This window comes from Molossus molossus, unplaced genomic scaffold, assembly GCF_014108415.1.
Source record: "Molossus molossus isolate mMolMol1 unplaced genomic scaffold, mMolMol1.p scaffold_m16_p_11, whole genome shotgun sequence".
NCBI lineage: Eukaryota > Metazoa > Chordata > Mammalia > Chiroptera > Molossidae > Molossus > Molossus molossus.
Window position 1 is genome coordinate 57,205,643 of NW_023425346.1, and position 25,248 is coordinate 57,230,890.

General features: G+C 39.5%; 1 protein-coding gene across 1 annotated transcript in view; it reads left to right on the forward strand.

Annotated features, from left to right (window-relative positions):
• The first annotated feature begins 567 nt into the window (after positions 1-567).
• The window catches only part of DNAH7 (dynein axonemal heavy chain 7), a 211,659-nt gene continuing 186,978 nt past the window's right edge, over positions 568-25,248 (forward strand). The window contains exons 1-8 of the mRNA XM_036253338.1: positions 568-582; positions 5,694-5,756; positions 14,319-14,381; positions 17,430-17,538; positions 18,290-18,437; positions 21,571-21,658; positions 22,680-22,860; positions 25,048-25,123. Of these exons, the coding sequence (XP_036109231.1) occupies positions 568-582; positions 5,694-5,756; positions 14,319-14,381; positions 17,430-17,538; positions 18,290-18,437; positions 21,571-21,658; positions 22,680-22,860; positions 25,048-25,123 (743 nt within the window). The remainder of the gene's footprint in view (positions 583-5,693; positions 5,757-14,318; positions 14,382-17,429; positions 17,539-18,289; positions 18,438-21,570; positions 21,659-22,679; positions 22,861-25,047; positions 25,124-25,248) is intronic.

The window sequence follows — 25,248 nt, forward strand, 5'->3', positions numbered from 1 at the left end:
AGTTTGGTGGTGTTTTTGTGACCAGAAACATGCTGTAGAAACTTCAGTTAGCCTATGGTAGAATTGACTCGTGATATATCTTGGCTTAAAGCTGCAGCTTCCAAGAAACCCCGCTAAACGAGGATTTACTGTACTTAGTTCCCAATGATCTCTAGCCTCTTCTTTTCAGTTCTCTTTGCTGGGTCACCTGGTGTCCAATTCTTAAATATTGATATTTTAACACCAGCTTTTCTTCTGTTGTCGTGCTGCAGACTATCTGAGCCGGCTCCTCTGCACTCGTGGATTTCAAAGTCCTTTGTATGCGTGTCCCCAGCGCCCAGGAGGTCTGGAAGGGTCTCCTGCCGGGCCCAGCGCCGGTTTCCGGAGGCTCCCCCAGCCAGCGGTGACCGGAAATGGAACCTGCGCGACCCGTTGCTTAGCAACAAGATTGCCGGGACGCTAGAGAGCCGTGCGGACTGAGCGGGGCTGCAGGTCCGCTCTCGGGCGGCTCACCTGGTCGGAGGGCCCGGGCGCCAGGCCGCAGGATCCGCAGCCGCTGGGCGCCGGCGCGTCGTCGTCCTCGCAGCCATGAGCAGCGAGCAGGTGAGCGGGCCGCCCCGCCCCAGGCTCGCCCCGCCCCAGGTCCCCTCGAAGCTCCAACGTGATTGATGCCCGGGTCCTTTAGACTCCCCCCTGGTGACCCCAAAGGGTACAGCCTCCTCCACCCCGTCGTGATCTAGGATACTGAGTGCTTGCTGTGAAATCTCTGATGTTTCCTTTCCAACCATTCGTCCTGGATGTTGCCCCAACAACCGAGCGCTCTCAGAAGTGCCGGCGGGTTGAACCGGGCCCAGCGCCCAGTGTGCTGGTGGCGGCTGGGCCTGGGTCTCCTGAGCTCCGTGGGGGTTACAGTGGGCTTGGGCTCTGGGTTAGAACCAAAGCCCCTTGCTATCATTTCGTCTTTCTAAGCCTTCTCTGCAAAGGGGAAAACCAGAATAACGTTGCCTCCTTTCTAAGGTTGTTGTGAAGTTTAAATAAGACACCACACCAGACCATACCATACGAGAAAGGGTTTGGTAAGTGGAAATTTTTCTTAAGAAAATATCCCCAGGGCACGGTAATAAAAGATGCATGTTGCAATAGCTACATTTCAGAACTCTTTCTTTATTGAATTTAAGAGCAATGGTAAACAAAAGAAATGAACAAGGAGGGTCAGACTTTCTAGTGCCAGAACAGAACGGGAAGGCATTGAGCCCGGGCATTGTTCTGGCCAGCTAGGAAACAGCTCTCAACTCTCCAAGATGAATATGGAAAACTTAAGCATCCTGGTACTGAACAGAAAATAGTTGCTTTTAAGCCAGCTAATTTTGCTTGGCTTCTCTGTTTTGACACTAAACTATAATTCTTTTCAATGCTTCATAATTTTTTGTTGTCTTAGAGTTTAGTGTGGAATGTTGTTAAAAGGTGATTTATTCCCCTATCCATTGGGTTGTAGAGTACTAACAGAAAATGTCATTAATTGATCAAATAAGTAGGTAATGCCTAACTGATCAAGAAAATTTGGTTTCAGCATTTTATTGAAATGTGTAGTAAATTGAAAACTAAGAAACAGATTCACTTACCATTTAATTAGTAATTAAAAGTAAAAGAACAAATGAACAAATAAAAAACAAAACAAATTGAGATACAGGTTATTAAAAATGTGAGCAATTAGGTTAATAGACTGTGCTGATTTTTTTTTTCTATGTGGTATTGTAATCAAAATCCTTTAAAAAAATTATAATTGTCACCATCAACATATATTTAGCAACTTATTTGCTTGATGCCCATTTTAGTCTTTGGCCTGATCTTGAATCATACTCTACGTTGTTAAAATTTACAATACATGTTTATAAATACCATATTTGCAATGGTATTTCTGAATAGCTGTTATTTTGCAAAGCCCCTAATTGACCAATTTACAACTTTAAAAATATCCACTATAAACCTATTGGCAGTTAAGTTTTAAGTTTTGCTTTATCTTAATAAAAGTAATGTTTAGAAATGACACCCATCATCCCTCCCCCTCCTCCCCAGAGGACCGATATAATTTTAAAAGGCAATGCATCTTTACAGAATGGGCAGGAGCCATCTTGTGTTATTTTTGTTTTCAGTATACTATTTTTAAACAGCAGAGGTCCCTCTCTCGCTGCTTTGGTTGCTCTGTAATTTTAAAATTCTTGATGCTTTCATTTATGCTAATTTTTGAGTGTAGTTTTCCTTTTGAAAGGATGAAAGTTTTTATATTTTAACCTAAAACAAATGGACTAGATTAAATTTTAGAAATGCCAGTTCTATATGACATTTGCTTATGTATTCATTTAGTTTGAAAAAGTAAGCAGGTGGTAATTCATATTTGCTGAAGGAGATTTTAGCATATTTATCTCATTAGTGGAAGGTTGAGAGTGATGTGGCATTTTTTCAGAAATAGCACTCGGAGTTCTTAAGTTAGGTATTTAAAATAGATATGTCTTTTACAACTGTTCATTTCATTTTAAAATCAGTTAAAACTAAGGCACTTTGAGTTTTAGTTGAAGATAGTCTAGTCATTTGATGAGAGTGGTTAAATTTGGATTACATGAGGTTTACAACATCCTTTCCAATAAGCAAGTAGTTGAAAATCAGCAAAATAAAAAATGAATGCTAAACCTGACTACTTAAGGGAAGACCTGGATTCTTTAGCTATTTTGATTTTGGTAATGTAATATTATATTAGTCAGGATCCAAACAGGGAACAGATGGCATGCTTAAAAGGACTTAACTGAAGAAAACTTATAAAGAGACAATTTGCTGTGGTATGAGCAAGGTTAAGGAAGGAACCAACAGGAATGAGGAGGCATTTAAGGATTAATAGCAATAGGAAGCCTTTACAACTCCTAGGACTGACAGGTCAAAGAAACTGAACACCACTCTTGGAATGAGAACTGGGGGCTTGGCATGGTAGCTTCCTGGCAGGAGCTGAGTTCTGGAGAAATTCAGCCACTACAGAAAGATGGAAAACAGGCAGTACTAGGAAAGAAGTATCCTAAACTCTTACTCCTCTGCTCTCTCTCTGGCCTCCTACTGGTGCCTCTCATTGCTTAATCCCTGCCAGAAACCCGAGGGCTGGGAACCCACCTGATGCCTACACATAGAATTCAGTCACAGAGCAGGAAGAAAAACATGGAGATTTGATTGGAGCAAACAAAAACACCACAGAAATTATTATAAGTAAATGCAACGTTCAGAGACATTTCCCTGTTTAAAAATCCATTGGGATTAAAAGTTTTAAAGTCAGTTGTTTATATCCTATAATGTATTTTCCATCCAAAATCTTTGTACCTGAGAACAAGTCTAACAAAAGATGTATAAGACACTTATGAAGACTATTATAAAATGTTTTTGAATGATACACTCCCAGGATCTGAATAAGTAAATATATTGTGTTCATGAAGGAGAAAAGTCAATATTATTATAGTGTCCGTTTTTTTCCAAATTATTCTAGAAATTCAATATGTTTCTATTAAAATCCCCAAAACTTTCCTGCAATGAGGATCCTGAAATTCACATGGTGACTAAAGGTCAAGATTATGCATACTTTCTTAGACTAGTAAAGTGAGAGAGTTGCCTTAACAGATTTCAAGATCTATTGTGAAATCATAGTTATTTAGACATCATGATACAATTTGTTTACAGATAGACAAATATACCAATGGAATGAAATAAAGGCACAGAAACAAATATGCATGCTATCTGTATATTATAGTTACACACTGTATGGATGTATGTGAGATACAAGAATCGTGTGTATACTAAAATATATGCCAAAAGATATTTATTGAAACCTCTTTTGTAATAGAAAAGCACTGGAAATAAGCTAAACGTTCATTCACAAGAGAATGGAATGGATAAATTGCATTCATACAGTAGAGCATTGTGTAGCTATGAAAATCAGTGAGGAAAGTATGAATGTGGGACGTGAGAAAAACACCAGCTTGCGTGATAAAAGTTTGAAAGGGGGTTTCCCTGTGTGCCCAAGGGAAACTTGCTGGAAAACTGCCCTTATGGATAACAGTGACACCTGCTGGAGGGTGTCTGCTGCTGGGTCAGTCACACACCATAGGATGGGAAGGTGCCCATGGGCAAGGATGCTGACTGCTGGCAGCTACACCATGGAGGCAATGGGAAAAGGCACTGGGCCCAAGAAGAAAATTCCCTTTCTCTTAAGTGTCTCTTTTTGAACCCCCTGTAAATACTGTGCCAGGTGGAGAAATGTTTATAGAGTCCTGCTCAAGAGTCACAAAGGAGGGCAAAAAGCCATAGATGTGATGATGAGATGTAATACATTGATAAGTGACCAAAGCACAACTCGTATTATTTGTTTTATAAGTCAAAGAATCATTCTCAACAGTGATTCTTCTTACCTAGATGAAATTCCTACCATAGAAGTGTTATCTATTTCAAAGAAGGTAAAGACATCCTTCTCTAAAACTTACTACTAAAAAGTACAAATGTTACTTACAGTAACTTGAGAGTGCATTAACCTAAATACGTTGTCACCTTAGGAAGTGGAGAATTCTGGGGGAAAAAATTTTTAGCCATGGAGAAGGGAGTTGGGGCTGAGTAAACGTTGGATGCTAATTAGATTCAGATGAATTCTCAGAAGATATGACCAGTTCTCTCCGGAACTGTCTTGGCACCCTTGTCAAAAATCAGTCGCCCATAAATGTATGCATTTATTTCTGAACTCCCAATTCTATTCCTTTGATCTATATGTTTGTTCTTATGCCATCTTCATTACTATAGCTTTGTAGTAAGTTGTGAAATCTGGAAGTGTGAGTCTTACAATTTTGTTCTCCTTTTTCTAGATTGTTGGGCTGTTCTGGGTGAATTATCATGTGAATTTTATGATCAACTTAATAATTTCTACCAAAAAAAAAAAAAGCATTTGGGATTTTGATAGGGAATGTGTTCAATCTGTAGATTATGGGGGAAATATTGCATTTTAAGAATATTAGTCTTCCAACCCATGGGATGGGTTGACTTTCCATTTATGAAGTCTTTTAAAATTTTTCTCAATAATGTTTTATAGCTTTCATTGGACAAGTCTTACACTTCGTTTGTTAAATTTATTCTGAAGTATTTTATCCTTTTGAATACTGTTATAAATGGATTTGTTTCTTACAGGTTTTGTATTGTTCATTGCTAGTATATAGAAATACAGTTGATTTTTGTGTATCTATCTTATATCCTGCAACCTTACTGAACTCATTAGCACTATTTTTTGTGGATTCCCTATGATTTTCTGTACGTAATGTCATGCCATCTGTAAAGTATGCTTTAGAATATTTTGGATGTTATTTTTTTTAAACATATGTTTTATTGATTTTTTAGAGAGAGAGGAAGGGAAAGGGAGAGCGAGATAGAAACATCGATGAGATGGAAACATTGATCAGCTGCCTTCTGCATGCTCCCTACCGGGGATTGAGCCTGCAACCCAGGCATGTGCCCTGACCAGGAATCAAACTGGTGACCTGTTGGTGCATGGGACGACATTCAACTAACTGAGCCACACTGGCTGAGCATGGATGATATTTTTTTTATTTTATATTAGACACTCTGTAAAATTTGGTTGAGCATTAACCAATTTTAGCATTAACCAAATAAACCATTTGTTTTTTATATTTTTCCTGCAGGATAAATCAGCCAGCAAAGAAAAACCCAAGGTACCAGTAAGATTTTTACCACAGTTATCTACGGTAATTTGCCAGTTTATCATCATACTTTATTGTTTTTATAATAATGTTGTTTACTAGTTTTCAAACTTGCAAATAAGTTACTGCATTTCTGATTTAAAATTCTTTACTCCATTTAATTTTTTTTCTGATGAACAACATCTATGAGGTACATATCTTGGGAAAAATAACTCTCTTAACAAATGAAGTATACGCTATAATATCCTAGTATGTACAGAATATTTAAGTATTCTGAATAAATGAATTTTGAAGATGGTCTAGCAGAAGTATGTTGGAGTCAGGAAATGTCTTGGGTCACAGTTTTGTCACCAGTGGCTCTGTGACTGTTGGAGAGTCACTTACCTCTCTGAGCCCTAGTTTCTGAGTTTGAGAAAGACAACTGTTGATTTGATGACCTCTGAGGAAATGTCTCTTGCTACACTAAAATGCTGTGCTACAATGTTTTCATTATTTTGATTTTGAATTATTGTTGTTTTGTGGAAGAGATAGTTAAACACTTTCAGTTAATAAAGTGCTAGAAAAGTAAGATTTTACTGCAATAAAATTTACTGTTAAATTATGTTGAGTTTAATGCCATTGAGTTACACTTGTATGATTCCTGCAAGTTGAGTTTAAGTGTAAGTTCAATGCAAACATTATTTGTTGCAACATATTTTAAAAACTCAGAATGAACTATAAAATGGAATTTGCACTGCTTCATACAGAGAAGATTCCCAATAATTTGAAATGTAATGTTCTTTCAGCTTAAAAAAACTTGAATAAAAAATTTTGAGGTGAATATTCCTGAACACTTCAAAGTACATGTTTTAATTGTGAACCTCTTTGTATTGATAATGCCAAGATTATCACATCATGTTCTATAAAACAAAATCATAGCATTTTTATTAGTTTTGCAAATATCTATTTTAAATTTTTTAATTTAAACGACAAAGACCTGAAATGGAACAGACATTTTTCTCTTTAAAAAGTTAACAAATTTTGAAGATGGAGACGTAGGTAAATGCAGTATCGCATCCTCCCACAACCACATCAAAGTTACAACTAAACTACAGAACAACCATCATTCAAAACCGCCTGAAATCGAGCTGAATGGAAGTCCTACAGCTACGGAATTAAAGCAGCAGCCACATCCAGACGGTAGGAGGGCTGGTGGCTAGACGGGCTGGTCCCACACCCACATGTGGCGGATAAAAATCAGGAGGACACCTTGGCTGGGAAGGTCCTTTCTGAGGACTGAGGGGTCCCCGTCCCACACCAGGTGCCCCGCTCAGGGTTCCAGTGCCAGGAAGAGAATCCCCATAACTTCTGGCTGGAAAAACCAGTGGGAACTGAGGCTCAGGGAAGCTGAAGTGGCTGGAGCCCCAGGCAGCTCCTTAAAGGGCCCGCGCACGGACTTATCGGACTTTCTCCCTCTAAGCTTGGAGGGGAGGCAGCTCGAGGGGCACCAGAGACACACAGGGAAGAACTGAGCTGTTTGGCACTGGAGCGAGGGCTGGAGAGGGGGCTTTCTCCGGGACAAACGTGCTATCAGAGGCCTTTGTTCCTTTGGTGAGCCCTTCCCTGGGCGGCAGACAGAAGCCATATCTGGGACTCCAGCAACCTGGCTCACACTGGTAGCCCCGCCCTGGTGACTCCCTGAGGCCCCGCCCCACCCAGCTTTCAGGCCCACCCAAGCTGTTGCCAGTTGCTTAACCATAGGATTGGCCTATCTTGGATCCAGCTTCAGGTTTTCCCAAATTCTTTCAAACAAGCAGCATCTGGTCTCAGATAGCCCCATACCTCTCATTAAGTAATACACTGAAACAAACACAGGGAGGCAGCCAAAATGAGGAGACAAAGAAACAGGTCCCAAATGAAAGAACAGAACAAAACCCCAAGAAAAGAACTAAGCGAAATGGAGATATGCAACCTAAGAGATGCTGACTTCAAAATACTGCTTATAAGGATGCTCAGTGAACTTAGTGAGGGCCTCAAGAGCATAAAAAAGGACCAGTCAGAAATGATGGATGCACAGTCAGAATTGAAGGAGGCATTAACTGAAATAAAGAATAATTTACACAGATTCAGTAGTAGAGTACGTAAATCCAAGAAGCAAACCATCGATTTGGAATATAAGGAAGCAAAAATCACCCAATCAGAACAGCAAAAAGAAAAAAGAATCCAAAAAAATGAGGCTAGTGTAAGGAGCCTCTGGGACAACTTCAAGCGTGCCAACATTCGCATCTTGGGGGTGCCAGAAGGAGAAGAGCGAGAACAAGAAATCGAAAACCTGTTTGAAACAATAATGGCAGAAAACTTTCCTAACTCGGTGAAGGAAACAGACATACAAGTCCAGGAAGCACAGAGAGTCCCAAACAAGATGAACCCCAAGAGGCCCACACCAAGACACATCATCATCAAAATGCAAAAAGTTCAAGACAAAGAGAGAATCTTAAAAGCAGCAAGAAAAAGGCAGCTAGTTACCTACAAGGGAGTTCCCATAAGGCTGTCAGCTGATTTCTCAAAATAAACTTTGCAGGCCAGAAGGGAGTGGCAAGAAATATTCAAAGTGATGAAAAGCGAGAACCTACAACCAAGATTACTCTATCCTGCAAAGCTGTCATTTATAATCGGCCATATAAAGAGTTTCCCAGACAAGAAAAAGTTAAAGGAGTTCATCACCACCAAACCGTTATTATATGAAATGATGAAGGGTCTTTTTGAAGAAAAAGATAAAATATATGAACAAACAATGGCAATGAATACATATCTATCAACAATGGAATCTACAAACAAAATGAACAGGTAGAACAGAAACATTCTCATAGATACAGAGAACATTTTGTTGGTTGCCAGATGGGAGGCGGGGTTGGGGGAATGGGTAAAGAGATTAAGAAGTACAAATTCATTGCTAGACTGACAAACCTCAAAGGGAAAGGGGTTGGGGGTGGGTGGGAAGAAATAAACCAAAGAACTTATATGCATAACCAATGGACACAGACAATAGTGTGGGAAAAGGTGGGAGGGGGGCGGGAGTGAGGAGGAGGGGGTCAATGGGGGAAAAATCTGTAACATCTGTAATACATTTTACATTCAACAATAAAGATTAAAAAAAAAAAAAATTAACAAATTTTGCCCTGGCCGGTTTGGCTCAGCGGTTAGAGTGTCAGCCTGTGGTCCACAGAGACCCGAGTTCGGTTCCTGCTCAGGGCATGTACCTCGGTTCCAGTTTGTCCCTGGCCCTGGTTGGGTCATGCGTACAGGAGGCAGCCACTTGATGTGTCCCTTTCACATCTATGTTTCTCTCACTCTCTCTCTCTCCCTCCCACTCATTCTGAACAAAAAATGGAAAAATGTCCTTGGGTGAGGATAAAAATAAATAAATAAAAAGTTAACAAATTTTAAAACTGAAAAAAATTGCTGTTAGTTTTTTTTTTTAAATATTAGTATTTAAGTGCAGAAATATCAGTTACATTTAATTTTACTTACTGAATAAATATTCAGAGGCTGAGATGAATAATCTTTCTAGCCAAAAAGGCATGTAATTATCTAAAACACTTTTGTTGGCTAATTTAAACCTTATACTGTGTTCATATTTAACTGTATCTTGCACTTTTTTTTTCCATGTCCTTTGAGTTTTATGTCTTTTAAGATAAATCACATTTTAAAAATATTTTTAAAAATCCATTGAATAAAAGATTTCTCACTTTTGTATTAAGGTTGGTCCTTAAATACAGTATTACAGTAGAGGTTAAGACCTAGAGTGATTTCCTTCGCAGACCCTCATGCTGCCAGATGTGGTTCCTGTGGCTGAAATCATGACTCCGCACTGGCGGCGCCCGCCTCTGTGAGCCAGTGGCTGGTTCGCGCCCTTGGCGCGCGCCTCACAGTTGCACTCCCACGCACCTCGCATCCCTCCCGGGGCAGAATGAGAGTCGAACAATGGAAGGGCAGACAGAAGGATGGAAGGGCACGGGTTTTAAGTTGTCTTAGCTTGTTTTCAAGTGAAAGAAGGGCCTGAGAAAAGGCTTGTGTGCACTGTTTTTGGGAGGTGACCCCGGGAAGCCGGGATAAGGGATTGGGGAGAGTAAAACTAGGAAGAAAGAGAAGCCAACATGAGGATGTGTTACCAAGTTGGTTGTCACACTAGGCAATTGGGCGATCCTGCCATGGCCTTCTGAGGAGCTTCTAGAATGCTTTCTGGAATTGTCCAGATGACCAGGGATAGCATTTATCCATCCGCTCTCATCCTAGACTGGTAGAGGTTGCTCCAAAGGTGTTAACTCTCACCCGCTTCCGGTGGGTCATTTGTGGCTACCCTGAGAGTGCCCTGGCATTGGGGAGGTCCCGCCGCAGAAAGCAAAGGCACTTCCTGAGGTGAGACACTGTCATTCCTGCATCACTGAGGGCAGCAGAGTACTGTGCACTGCAGCCACATCGGGAACCAGAGGTGACGCCAGGAGGGTGGGGAAGGATGGGAGGCACAAGATTTGTTTGTTAAAAAAGTCAGTGGAATGCAGCCTCACAAAAGTGCCAAAGCAGAGTATGTCTAAGTTATTATTGGGTGTGTGTGTGTGTGTGTGTGTGTGTGTGTGAGAGCAGACTAAAATATAATTACTTGTCAGCATTAAAAATGTGTAGATATTACTTTAAAAACTCCCCTTCAGTTTTATTGAAGAGCAATCAATTTAGCTAGATGGTATTCTGGCTTATGTGTGGCCGCTCTTCTTGGTTAGGCAGAGGAACACTGTTTATAAAATATTCTATGAGATATGCATTCTCATACAGTATAAGAAGGGAGCATGAAGGCCTGGCCACCCTTCTCCACCAGGGTGCTGATGAGACTGGGGTGAGAGCCCAGTGTGCAGAATGGGCTGTGTAGAGATCCAAAGAACTCAGGTGTGTGGGGGTTTGTGTGGGAGATCGGTCGAGCACGATGTTTTGTACACGTGTCGTGGCTCCAATACAATAGACCCCGTTTGAATTGCTTCTGTATCCCGGTATGAAAATTCTAGGGCCTTGGACCATATATCCCCAAACCTTTCCTCTCAGTCATCTACAACTGCGTTCTATCAGGCCTTTGCTACACCTCCATTCTACCCAAAGGGAAACCTTTCACTCTGAGAACCCCTATTGCACCTCTTGGCTTGGAAATGTGCTGTTTCCCTTCACACCCTGTGGTCCGCTGGGCACTGTAGAAAGCAGAGCATTTGGGGCGCAACACTGGATGTGTTTGAAAACAGTCTCCTAACCTAGTGTTTGTGTTTTTGGAAGTACTCTCTGAAGCTCATTGCAATTTCTTTTTTAAGGGCTTGATTAACCAATTCATATTTTTTCTGAGATAAAGTTAGAATTGTTTTAAGTCAGCTTTTGTAGCTCCGTAAGACTGACTCAGACGGAGCCGGAGCCGGGTGAGGGGCCAGGAGGGCAGGGCCGGCTCACGCACGTGGACATTCCAGACGGAATTGAGACCCGCAGAGAACAGCCAGAGCAGGGCTGTGCACGCTCAAAGGACATCGCTGCAATTGTGGCTAAGAAAGAATTCTGAACTTTGTCTTGAAGAAAGTGTCAGATTTTAACACGGAGATGAGGGGCTCACTGGCAGTTCTGTTAGTCAGGGGACTTAGTACTGGCTGACATAACAGGCAGACCCCAAATCTCAGGGAATTAACCCAATACAGATTACCGCTTGCTCACAGGAAGTCTGGTGTGGGTCGGGAACACCTGGCCTCCTTGCTACCGGCGGGGGCGAGAGAGCAAAGGAGGAGGAACACCAGCCCTTAGCTACCGCCCTGTTCACATTTCATTGCCTGGCTCAAGTCCTATGGCTATGAAGTAACTGTGAGAGAGGCTGGGCAATGAAGTAGTTTGGAGCGTATTTGTGAAGATTCGAAAACGAAGATAAAGCCCCTCTAATAGGAGACTTTTTAATGCTTCTGACCAGGGTAGAGGATGATTGGGGCTGTGCCTTAGGAGGGTTGAGGTGACCTTGAGTTACTAGCATTTTCTTTAAATCAGGTAGCCTCAATTATTTTAAAGAGCTGCCTAACTATCCACACAGCTGACTCTAGTTTTCTTCCTGTATAGCTTGTTTACTGCTGTCAGGACCATTTATGAAATAATCCTTTGTATGTCCTTGCATGATAATAAGATAACAGTGTAATTTATCATCCGAACTGAGATGCCAGTGAGTGAAAGTGCTACTAAATGATGCTTGAGCAAGAGGTATCGGGACTGTCCCAGCAAACTGAGACACGAAGTCACCCCACGAGGATGCTACCGTGGTTCCCTGCTGCCAGCCAGGCCAGTCGAGTCCCCAAACCAACCTCTTCTGAGATACACAGCACCCACCAGCCCAGCTCCCCCTTGACCCTGGTCAGGTTCCTCCTCAGACATAACCTCTTCAGAGAGACTCACCACCCCACCTGACCTAGCACCTCTCCACCTTCTCGCCTCCTGTCCCATTTACCCTGCTTTCTTTTTCTCCGTTACACTTACTACTTCCTGACAATACATGATGTTTATTCTGAGATAGCTGTCCGTACTCCCATTAGAATGCAAGTTCCCCCAGGGGAGGGGCTTTGCTCTGTCCACGACTGAAGATCTAGTGCCTTGGTAGGTGTTCAGTAACTCACTGTTGAATGAGAGAATTGTGATACCTTCTACTTCATTTGGGTCGAGTATCCACAGCATCAGCCCCAGCATCCCCACCCCAGTTGCTGTCCGTGATGCTCCCTCTGCCTTCAGTAAGCTCCTTGCTGTTCTCTATGGAGATCCATCTGCTTCAAGGCTTAGCTTCCATCCTTCCTCGTTTTGACATTTTCTTTGAATACTCTGCTCCACACCATCTCCTGTCCTGGATGGAAGCATGCAGTTTTCTATATTAACTGACTGCACACTTTGTGAGGGCAGAAACAACATCATATATAAAGTCCTCGTGTATACAATAAGCACAGAAGTGTTACCGCATGGCTTACCTCGCAGCATTTGAAAGAGAATTAAATGAGATAATTTATGTAAACTTCTTAAAACAATTCACAGCACATAATGTAATCAATGTAAAATATAATTAATATCAAGAATCATTGACAAGATAGTTAATATTCTTTGTATTTTGTACTAAACTTTAAAAATCTAGTATCTATTTTACACTTAAACACATCTTATTTTAGATGAGTAACATTACAAGCGGTCAGTAGCCAGAGGTGGCTAGTGGGTGCTGTTTTGGATAATGTAGCTGTAAGAATACATGGTCCGGCCAGTGTGGCTCAGTGGTTGAGCATCGACCTCTGCACCAAGAAATCACCGGTTCGATTCCCGGTCAGGGCACATGCCCAGGTTGTGGGCCCAATCCCCAGTGGGGGGCATGCAGGAGGTAGCTGGTTGATGTTCTCTCTCATCAATGTTTCTATCTCTCTCTCCCTCTTACTTCCTCTCTCTCTCAAATTAGTAAAGGAAAATCATTTTTTTTTAAAAAGAGTACATGAATATCAGACATAAGGAGTAGCCATTCCCTCTAGGTCTAAGGAAGAAACTGGAAAGATCTATCTCTTCCCCAAAGCTTAGATGATGACGTCTTGAAGAGGCAGTGACTATGGCCCACTTGGGGGCAAAGACATTTGCTGAGGTGTTGCAGGCCTAGGCTGGGAAGTGAGAAGACCACCTGCTGGGATGCTGCCAAGTTTGAAAGGAAGTCTTCCGGAAAGTTACCCTTAGGAATGCCAGTGGAGCCTGCTGGAGGGTGTCTGCCACTGGGTCAGCCCCACACCATAGGCCCAAAAGGTCTCCAAGGGCAAGGATGCTGACCACTGGCAGCCACGTCATGGAGCAATGAGAAAAGGCACTGGAACCAGGAACAAAGTCCCTTCATCTTACAGTGTTCTTTTAACACCCTCTAGGATATGAATGCTGCTAAGCAAAGGAGAAATGTTGTAGGGTTCTGCTCAAGAATCACAAAGGAGGACAAAAGTAGATTTGGAGCTGAGAGGCAACAAATTGACAATCGGCAAAAAGCACAACTTGCATTATCTGTTTTATAGATCAAAGTATCGTTCTCCACGGTGCTTCCTCTTACCTGGAAGAAAGTTCTATGATGGAGTCATCCTCTACTCAATGGAGATAGTAGCACTTTTCTCTGAAAGTTGTTGCTAAAAAGTGCAAGTGCTACTTATGGCGACCCGAGGATGTGTTATCCTGAATACCCTGTTCGCTTAGGAAGTTTGAGCATCCCGGTTGTCAAGAGGACAAAATGATCTGGTGGGGAAGCGAGGTGGAGCTGAGTTAGCGCTGATGCTGACTAGGTTCAGACAAAGTCTCAGAAGATAATGTCGTCGATCAAAGGCTTTGCACACGTTTTGAAGCTTTCTGACAAGTATTGTTGGGTACTGTTGGGTACTATTTTTACATCTTTCCTTGCTGTAAAGAAAGCAATTCTAAGAAAGACTTTGAGAATTTAAGAAGTAGTAGAGTATGTCTTTGAATATTTTAGATAGTATGTGCTTTACTTTATAATAGACTGCTGAAACATTGAGTGAATCAGTTTTAACATTAACAGAGTTAAGTTTTCCCCCCATATTTTTCATGCAGGATAAACCAGCCAGCAAAGAAAAATACAAGACACCAGGAAGAATGTTACCGCAGTTGTCTATGGTAATTTACCTATACACTCTCATTGAATTTCTGCCCTTTTAAAAATGTTTATTAGTTTTCAAACTTGTAAGTTAACTAAATTTCTGATTTTGAATTTTGTGCTACATTTGATTATTTTCTGATGGAGAACTTCTATGAGGTGCTCGTATTAGGAAAAACAACTATCTTAACATAGTAACCGTAAAATATAAGTTCCTAGTTATGTACAGAGTATTTGAATATTCTGGACAAAAGAATTTCTAAGATGGACTAGCAGAAAGTATTCCAGTGCTGGAGTCAGAAAACACGGCCTGAGGTCCCAGCTTTGTCACTGATGGGCCTGTGATCTGAGATGGTCCGCTGGCCCTCAGAGCCTCAGTTTGGCAGGTGGAATGTGAGCGGAGTTGATCTGATGACCTTTGAGATGGACCTTCCTGCAGTGAAATGCCAAGCCACAGAGGATTCCTCAGATCTTTCCATCCTTTAAAAAACTGTTTTATTATGACTATAAACTGTCATTGTCCTGTGGAAGAGGCAGTTATAAACATTTTCAGCTGCTAAGTGCAGGGTAAGATATACTTTACTGTAGTAAATTTTACCGTCTAGGAATTATGTTGACTTCAACGCCATTGAGTTGTACTCTTGTGATTCCTGGGAGTTGAACCGAAGTGGAGGTTCAATGCAAACACTATGCTTTTAAAATTGTGATAAAATATACACAACAAAACTTTACCATTTTAACCACTTTTAATTGAACTGTATAGTTCATTGGCATTAAGAATATTCACATTGTTGTGTAACCACTACCACCACCATTTTTTTTAACTCTTTCATCTTCCCAAACTGAAACTTTACCCATTAGACAATAACACCCCGTTCTCCCCTCTCCCGGCTCCCGGCAGCCCGGTTCCACTTTCTGTCTCTGCCTATTCGACCATTCTAGGTCCCTTAAATAAGTGGAATCATACAATATTTGTCCTTTTATGCCTGGCTTATTTCATTTAGCGTAGTGTTTTTAAGGTTCAACCAAAGCATTATTTTTGAAAGATATTTTAACAGCTAAGAACAAACTATAAAATTAAATTTATGTTTAGAAAAGATTCCTGATTGTTTAAAAGGAAATACATTTTTTAACTTAGAAACTTGAATATTCAAGTTTCTTAGATTAAATTATATTGAACATTTCAAAATACACATTTTAATAGAAAATATGCTTTCATTGATAACCTTTTATTGTGCCAAGTTCTGTAGAATTGAGCTATAGTACATTTTCACTAGTTCTGTGCAATCTATCTTAAATTTTCTAGTTTAAAAGACAAGACCTGAAATGAAATAGACATTTTATTTTTCTCTTTAAAAATGTAACACATTTTAAAACTGAAAAAAAATTACTTTTACTTTGTTGTGTCTTGTTAGTATAGAGGTTAGTATAATATAAACTTAGTTTAAATTTTCTTGTTTAATATTCAGTGGCTGAGTTCCTGTCAGGGGCATACAATAGTCTAAAATGCTTTTGTTGGCTGACTCGAACCTGGTTTTGTGTTCATACTTGGCCGTATATTACATTTTCTCAGCATTCTTTGAGTTTTATGAGAAATAATATTTTAAGAGATTTTTAAAAAATCCATTATTATTTTTTTAAAGGGTTTTCTTTTGAATGTTAAGATTTGGACTTGGATAAAATTTTCTGGCAGTAGTGAAGACCAAGAGTGATTTTCATTACAGACCTCATGCTTCTGGGCTGGTCCTTGTTGAAACCAAGGTGACCCCGCACTGGTGGCTCCAGCCTCTGCGAGCTGGTGGCCTAACTCTCCCCTTTCTGCACATCGCACGCAGCTCTCCCACCTCTGAGATCCTGTATGGAGCAAGATGAGAGTGGGAGAAGGGAAAGGCGGGTGGATGTATGGAACAGCACTGATTTATAAGTTGTCTCAACCTATTTTCCTATTGAAGAAGAGCCTGAAACTAGGGCTGGTGTGCAGGTGGTTTACCTGGAAGCAGGAGTAAATGATTGGAGTGAGTAAAACTGGGAAGAAGGAGAAGCCAATACGAGCATGGGCTATTAAGTTGGTCTGCAGCTGAAAGGAAGGCATAGACTCAATTGTCAGCATTAAAAAATTAGTACAGCTCTGGTCAGTTATCTCAGTGGTTAGAGCATCAGCCGGGACCAGAGTCACAGATTACGATTCCAGTCAAGAGCATATACCTGGGTTGTAGGTTTGATCTCTGGCCCAAGTAGGGGTCATGTGAGAGGCAACCAATAGAGTCTCTCTCTTTCTCTCTGTCTCTCTCTACGTCACTCCCTCCCACTCTATCTAAACAAACAAACAGAAAAATCAATGAAAAAATATCCTCAGGTAAGGATCAAGAAAAGAAAAAAAAATCAGTACTTTAAAAAAAATCCTTCCATCTGTGTTCACTGAAGAGCCATGGATTCCAGTAACAGTGGGTCTGTGCCCTGGTGTTGCAATAATCGGCTCGAGCTAATTAGTTGCTGCCTTTTGAAAGTTGTTCCTCTGTCTGCCACAGCCTCTTCCACCCTTCACTTCCCAGCGACCAGCACACCCTTCCGCCCTATGACACCTGCCGGAATTGTGTCGGTATAAGAATTTATGACCCCTACCTTAAATGGCAGAGTAAATATGTGAGTTTCCAGAGTAATCTAGGGACACTTAAAGCCGTGAGAACAGGAAGACCTTTTGGAGCTGGACTATAGAGGAACTCGTTAGCATTGGAGACCAGCAGAGAGTGCCTCTCATGAAAATGGAAAGTTTAAAAAACACTTGCCAATATCTTAGGGTGAGTAGACTTTCTGGAGTGAACTGCCCGGTGTTAGTTACAGGCGCCCACATCAAACCAGCAGGAGGGCCTTGGTAATGCCTCCCGAATGCCACCCATCATGGCCTGTCCGGGGCTTGAGTAACATTTGCAGCTGAGTGTGAGGCCTTCTCTCCAGATGTCCCGATTTGTCAGAGAAAATGTCTGTGTTTGTAAATACTCATGCATTTCATGAACAAAGTGTTTTTTCTCATCTTCTTTTATTGATGCTGTTTAAATTTCACATTACAGGTGAGTACAAAGCCCCAGTGGCAGCAGACAGCTCCGTCATTTCATCTGAATATAAAGCAGGACGATGAAATCCCAGAACAATTTAGTGTTAAAAATGAGCAGTTGTATGGTAAGAACTTCAATATTCAAACTTAGGCGTAAGAAAATTTTCTAGAGAAAAAACAACAACCATATGACATTTATCTAATAGAGTAGTGAAATAGTAAAACTGAAATAACCTTTATATCAAGTAGACAAATTTATCACAAATGTTTTCCTTCAGAAAATGATTGATTTCAGTTGTTAGCTAGTTTAGGCTGTTGTAAATGTTATAAAAGCTGATATTTTAGGAATTGAGATGTTTATAATAAAACTTTGATTTATTCTAGTCAGAATTTGCCTCTGCATCAAAGACTAAGATTTTTTTTTCTAAGAGGGATTTTAATAAGTTGTAAATATTATTTTCAAATTAATCATTTTAGTGTTTTTTATTATTTTGACTCATCGAATATTAACATTTTTCCATCATGGTTCCTTAAATTTTCTGAAATACTTTCGTATTCTGTTTTTATCGTAATTTCAATCTTGTTCACTTTAAGAAAGTTTTATGGAAATGTAATTGAAAATTTGAGTTTATTAGAGTATTATTCAAAATATAAAATAAACTAATTGAATAATCTTGAAATAGTCAGTGGTTTCTATTATGATGACATAAAATAAGAGTTGTAGTTTAACTTCCTGAGAGTAAAAAATTAATTACACTTGAGAACTTAAAGCATATGGTTTTTTCTTGAAAGGTGCGTTAGCATTTTTCTTCTAACCACTTAAATGTTTCAGCTTACTTTTTTAGATGACTAACTTAGGCTATCTTTTAAATTTAGCTGAATACATGGAACACATTGGGAAAAAGGGCGCAGTACCAGACCAAGCTGCTGCGAGTCATGCTGGGCCATCTACTTCCAAATCAAAGAGCAGATCGCCGCACAAAGAGCGAGAGAACTTCAGAAGCACTCTGGTTAATGTCATTATGTAAGTTCTACGAGCTGACCAGTGCGTGTTATCCTTGTTAGAGCCCCTGGAAACTTTTTGTCTAAAAATACAAGAATTCTGTGCATCTCAGAGGATGCCCCAAAGCTTTGTTGTAATGAGGTCAGGGTATAAAAAAAGAATGAAAATTAGCCTAACCCTGTTACGTGTGTCCCTTTTAAAAATATCAGGAGGTGAAAGGGTACCAATGTTAATACTTGATGTTAGCTACGAGACAAAGTGTCTAGGAGTTCTGGCTGTAGCCATGGTGGCTGATGGAAGATTTGGGACAGTTTTTTCTCCCCTTTCATTGGCTCAGGTGATACGATGAGTTCTCTGCAATGTGGGTCTCCTTGTGTACAAAAGGGAGGAATTGGGGTGAAGTGATCAGCAGTGCGAGCAGGGCCTGGGCTTGGCTGGTCTGTTCGGGACCGTTTCCTGACAGCAGGGCAGGTGTGCGTCCGTAGTTCCTCTTCGCTTGTTCCCTTACAGCGCCCAGCTGGTTGCTCAGTGCCCTCTTCCTTTCACTATGACTCTCAAGGTGTGCACACTTCCATTGTGAACCAACAGAATTTGATGACACATTGCAGTAAGCAACTTACCCGTAGAACCCCTGTAAGTGTTTTTCCATGTGGCACTTTGCTGGCTGGATGGCCGTCTTGCAGGAGGCCAGTGGGTACCATGTGCTTCCGAAGGGGAGGAGGTTCTGGGGGAGTCTCCTGGAGCTGGCCTGTGGGCATGTGCCTCTACGAGAGTGGTTTGGAGTTTGCTTTTGACAGATGCCACTAGGATATGACCGGCTTGACTCACTTATGTCACTGTCTTTGATCAAGCACTCTCAGGGCACTCAGACAGTGTAAAATCAACACTCAAAGCCATGGGGTGCTAGGCCTCTGGTTAACAATTCTTCAAAGCAACATTTTCTTTCCCCAGTGTCCTGGCCAAGACAGACTATCTTTCTTTCTTTTTTTTTTTCCTTTTTTTCTTTATTGATTTTTATAGAGAGAGGAAGGGACAAGGAGAGAGAGATAGAAACATCGATGAGAGAGAACATCAATTGGCCACCTCCTGCATGCCCCCCACTGGGGAGTTGGCCCACAACCTGGGCATGTGCCCTGACCGGGAATTGAACTGGTGACTTCTTGGTACATGGGTCCACATTCAACCACTGAGCAACACCAGCCGGACCAGACCATCTTTCTTGACACCACTCCCTGTACCTGTCATTACTGGTCCTATGACAATTGAGGAAAGAACCCATTTTGAGTTTCAGCTTCATACAGGGTCTCATTTGAATCCTCCATTTCACTCGGCCCCCGCAGTTACGTCCTGATGCACGTGGGCACTATAGTTCAAGGCCACAGCCCTGCAAGGGCAGCCATCGCCTAGGTTTTTGCTGACTTTTTTTGCCTTGCCATTCCATTCTTTTTCCTCCTGAGTATTTCCTTTTATTTTTGTGAGCTCACTTGTTATTCAAAAGGAGCTTTGTGACATATTATCCAATATTTAGAGAACAGTACTGGGAGGTTTTTCAGATTATCTTTGCTATTGTGTTTAAGAAACAGAAGTCTCAACTATTTTATGTCATTTTTTAGTTATGCTTTTTATAAACAGAATATGGATGGATTTATTGAAATTTAATCTAAGAGTTTCTATGCTTCAATATTATAGTTAATGCCATTCACAGTATATAGTTATTTGTATTTCTTACTAATGTGGGCTTAACTTCTACTAATTTATTTTGTATTTTTTATTCATTATATGTTACCTTTGTTTATTTTTTCTTATTTTTCTGTATTCTATTGAATTTAATTTTCTCTCTTCTCCCTTTATTCCCATCGGCTTAAAAACTATCAAATATTTTTCTATTCTTTTAGTGGTACCCTAACATTTAAAACCACATATTATAATTTATTTTTTAAAGTTTAAAAATCATTTTGTCTTTTCCTCCTGAATAGCACAAATAGACCTTGGAAAGCTTGAACCTGGCTCTGAACTATCATTCACAATTTCCATGTGATTATTTATTTCTACCAATTCTACCAATTTTCTAAGTTAACACTTACTTAGATTTACTAATTTCTTAGAAAATTGCCTATGCATTGCACTCTTCAATTCTGGGTTCATTTTCTTTTTTGCAGAAGCTCATTCCTTAGTAATTCTTTCAGTGAAGATCTCTGGGGAGTAAACTGGAGACTTTCATTTCTGTAAAGTTATCTTGAATTAATGCCTAAGCTGGCTATAGAATTAAAAGATAATAGTAATTTTCCCTCTGAACATCTGGAAAACAATAGATTGAAAAATATTAATCTTCATTTTTTGGCATGTGTTATTTTTTCCAAACTTCATTAAGGTACACATGACAGTTGGTGGGGAGGAATATTTTATTATACAGCATCACTGACCTGTAACCATCCCAGATGAGGCTGGGGTCCAGAGCATGATACACTCAATGATAAAGAGGTTAAAGCTATCCCAGAACAACTTATTTTTTCTGAAGATGTAAATTATGCTTTTCCACACAGTGGAGCCCCAGAAGAAGTCATAAAATGTGGCTCATATCTGGTATAGATTTTGGATTGAATTGTGGCTAGAACATCATTATATTATATGAACACTTAGCCAATAATAAATACAAAAGAGCTATGAGTTTCTATGTCACTCACTGTCAACTTGTATGTCTCTAGGAATCAGGAAATGGTCTTTTGAAGAATGTATCTGTGTCTTCTGCAAAACTACACTTAAAGTCTTTTCCATCAGTGCTCTTTTAAATCCCAAATTAATAAATAACCATATATAATTTACAAATAAGACAAGAAGTCTCCTATAACATTTCAGAAAAGAAAGAGCTTGACTTTTGAGTAATGACGAATATGAGTCAAGCCCATGAAACAGCATGTGGGCTCTGAATTAGCTCTTGCAAGTCATTTCCAATACAACTCTCTCTATGAATTAAGAGAAAGTATTCTGGGAGGAATATGGTATCAAACAAATATGTATACTATTTATAAAATGTTCAACAATGCATTTTTTCTTATGATTTTACAGAAGACAGTCCTGATCTTTTTATATCCATTGATATAAAATTAACTGTTTTCTATAGACATTTAAGTAGTGTGTTTATCATTCTTTTTAGGCAACAAGATTCTGTCTTAGACTCACCTACTCCTGATGAAAGTGCGTTTCCCAAACTGACCACTTCTGTAGTAGAAAAGGACATCTTGGTAATGGCTATTTCTTTCCTCTGTATAATTGGAAGTAAAGGAAGCACCTGAATATACTTTCATACTTTTGAGATTAATCTGTGCTCCTCCCTGTGGAATCCTGTGAAGTAGGAGTGCATATGGAGTCCCCAACGATTGCTCCACTGGATTAACGGAGGAAATTATCCTTTCCCTTGTCACCTGAGAATCCCAAGTTTACTTGCTCCCTTTGTTAAAGCTAGCCTCAGTCTTGTATAGTGTTCACGTCTTTATTCTTCCATGAGAAGTTATCTTAATTATATAATGTACACTTTGCAAAGACTGTTTAACTTACTTTAGAAATTGTAATCCTTCAGGTATTTCAAATATAGAATTTTAGAAGATATAAGTTGCAAATACTTTAACATCGCTAATTTGAAAGTATTTTCATTTTTTTTTGTTAATAAGTGACCGTTTTAAAAACAAATGAAAATATGTTGAAGTTAAATGTCCATTATTAGAGACATACTATCATGTGTTAAAATGAATATTTTATGCACATGTAAAATATTAGTAGCAGTTGTAAAATTCTAGTGTGGAATATTAATAAGTCAATTGGAAATTTTCTAAACCCTATTGTATTATATTTTTGAGATTAATGGTTAGGGACACTGATGCCACTTGCAATTTTTAAGATCTGCTTCTGATTGTAGATAATAAAAGAACAAAAATTAACATGCCAAACTTTCACCCATTTATAAAACACTGAACTCTACTTGTGCATAGTCTTTGTTCATCATATGTTTAGTAATACAGCTTGATGGTTTGCAATAGAATTATGCACTAAGATAAGAGCTTTATTTTTCATGCAATATCATGTATATTTTAAAAATTTAGGCAATCTTAAATACTGCCAACATGAATTCACAAAATTCTTTTTATTGGTTGTAAATAGTTTGTTCTCCTAAAACTTTAATTTTTCTCAGTAGTTTTATGCTGGATAAACACACTTCTTTTATTATAGTACTAAATCCATTTATATTTCTTGTTCTCCTTTATGTAGAGATATTACTATTATATTCACCATGGAATTGATACAGACCACGTAGCTCCAATGGAAGATTCTTGGCTAGAGAACGTATTGAATTTAGTTCCCGAGCATCTGAAAGTCCTCACTGACAGCATACTTTCATTGTCTGATGAAATGAGAGAAGATTATCTTCTTAGTGTAAAAAAATCCATAGGTAAACCAGTATTTCTCTCTGCTTTTTAATTTGAATGTCTCATTAAAGATAAAAATTTTAAATTGAAAGTTAATACCTATACTTAAAACTATTTATTATATTTATTATGCTGTTTCTTGTATTGCTGTTACATTGCTTAAGATCTTAGGCAAGTTTTATTAATAAAATACAGCAAAAAACAAACACACAAACAAAATAACATGATCTCTCTATCTGTATGGACAAAGGACAAAACTGAAGAAAATTATAAAATGTTGATGATTTAATTAATATTAATATTACTGATATCATAGAGTAGAATGTGATTAATTACAGAATTGTTGCTACGGACCCGGGGTTGGCAAACTATAGCTCACAAGCTCAATCTGGACCACTACCTGTTTTTGTCAATAAAGTTTTATTGAAACACAATTACATACATTCATTTGTATACTGTCTATGGCTGCTTTTGAGCTCTAAGAACAGAGTTGAGTGGTTGTGATATTTTCACAAAGTTGAAAATATTTACAATCTGACCCTTTACATAAAAAGTTTGTTTACTTGTAGTATACACCAATAGATATGAAGACTCACTAATCATCAGAATAATTTCAAGTGTACTGATTATTGCCCTGGCCAGTTTGGCTCAGCAGTTGGAACATGGGCCAGCGGACTGGAGAGTCCTGGGTTCGGTTCTCGCTAAGGGCACGTACCTTGATTGCAGTTTGTCCCCGGCCCTGGTTGGGGGGCAGCCACTCGATGTGGCTGATGTTTCTCTCTCTCTTCTTCCCTCTCTCCCTCACACTCTATCTGAAGATGAATGCAAAAGTGTCCTCAGGTGAGGATATAAATAAATAAATAAAACATACTGATTATTGGACCCATCTAAATTAAAATCTCTGGAGACTGGACCTTCCAGTCCATACTTTTTAAAAAGGCTCTCCAACTGGTTGTGAATAATTGTGGTATAATTGATACTATGCTCCAAGTTGGAGAAATCATAATGATTTAGAGTGGTCTGGGGACCCTTCAGAGAGGAAGGCATTCATTGCATTTAAGACTCCAGTTGAGTATCTTGGTGATTATAAAAGTAAAGAGCCAAATTCTTGCTCCCAAAATGTTCATAGTGTAATGAGGGAGATGGACAAACGACTAAATGACAAAGCAGAGTAGTCAGTGCAATAAGGAAGAAAAGAGAGAACATACTCTAAGGGAGAAGGAGTAGTGTCTGCCTTGTTAGGAAGGACGCTGGGTGCACCTGAACTGAATCTCGAAGGATGAGGAGCAGTGCACTAGGGAACATGCTGGGCCTAGGAGGTGGTGTGATTGCGGCCACTTTACAGGAAAGGCTCTTCCAGGCTTGGGAGCAGACCTGATGGCCAAAGCATAGGGTGCATTTTGGGAAGGGAACAGAATTTGATGGGCTTTATATGCCTTTTTAAAGCATTAGAAGGTAATGAAAAGTCACTGAAGGATTTTGAGCAGAGGGGTAATAACATATTTGCATTTTAGAAAGTGCATCTTGAAAGACAGGCAGGAAAATGAGAATTAACTGAGAATTAAAGACCACAGAAGACAGAAGCAGAAGCAGCTCACTTTACTGATTTTCTAACAAGATGATTTATGTTCTTAAGCAATTTAAAAGGAAACAACAAGGCAATATGTATAGTTTTTTCTGTGAGGGAAACTACCACTACTATGTGTCATTGACCTTCAATTCAAAGAGAACTTTTGTGGAATAGCTATAAAGGAAAATGTAATATTAAAAGCTATTATCGTTTTCAAGTGAACGAACAGAGACATTGTTAAGAAGCGTATATTCTCGCCCTAGCCGATGTGGCTTAGTTGGTTGAGTGTCATCCCAAGCACCAAGAGATGGCCAGTTTGATTCCAGGTCAGGGCACATGCCCGGATTGTGGGCTCAGCCCCTGGTGGGGGACATGCAGGAGACAGCCAGTGAGTGGTTCTCTCTCTCTCTCCCTCTCTCTCTAAAATCAAAATAAATAAATAAAAGAAACATACTCTCAAAGACAGCATGGATTTTCTCATAATTTTTATTTTCTTGTATACCTAAATGCACAAATTTCTTACTATTTTTTTAAAAGAACAGAATTTAATCAATTTTAATGGAATTAATTTTGCAGTTGCTTGGAAACATAATGTAATTAATATAAGGTTATTTATCAGAACTTTTCTATTTTCTTTTAGTTGATTTTGTTTTAAAAGATCCTAGAGAAAAAGAAGCTGATAAAAAGGCAGATGAACTTCCACCCCATCGTGCTGAGTAAGCAATCAAGTTTCTCTAAGACCAAGTTATGTGACCATTCCTGTGAATGTATATACATTATACACCAGTATTATTTCCTCACTTTTTGTTTACAATTTATGCACTTCATATATACAACTGGT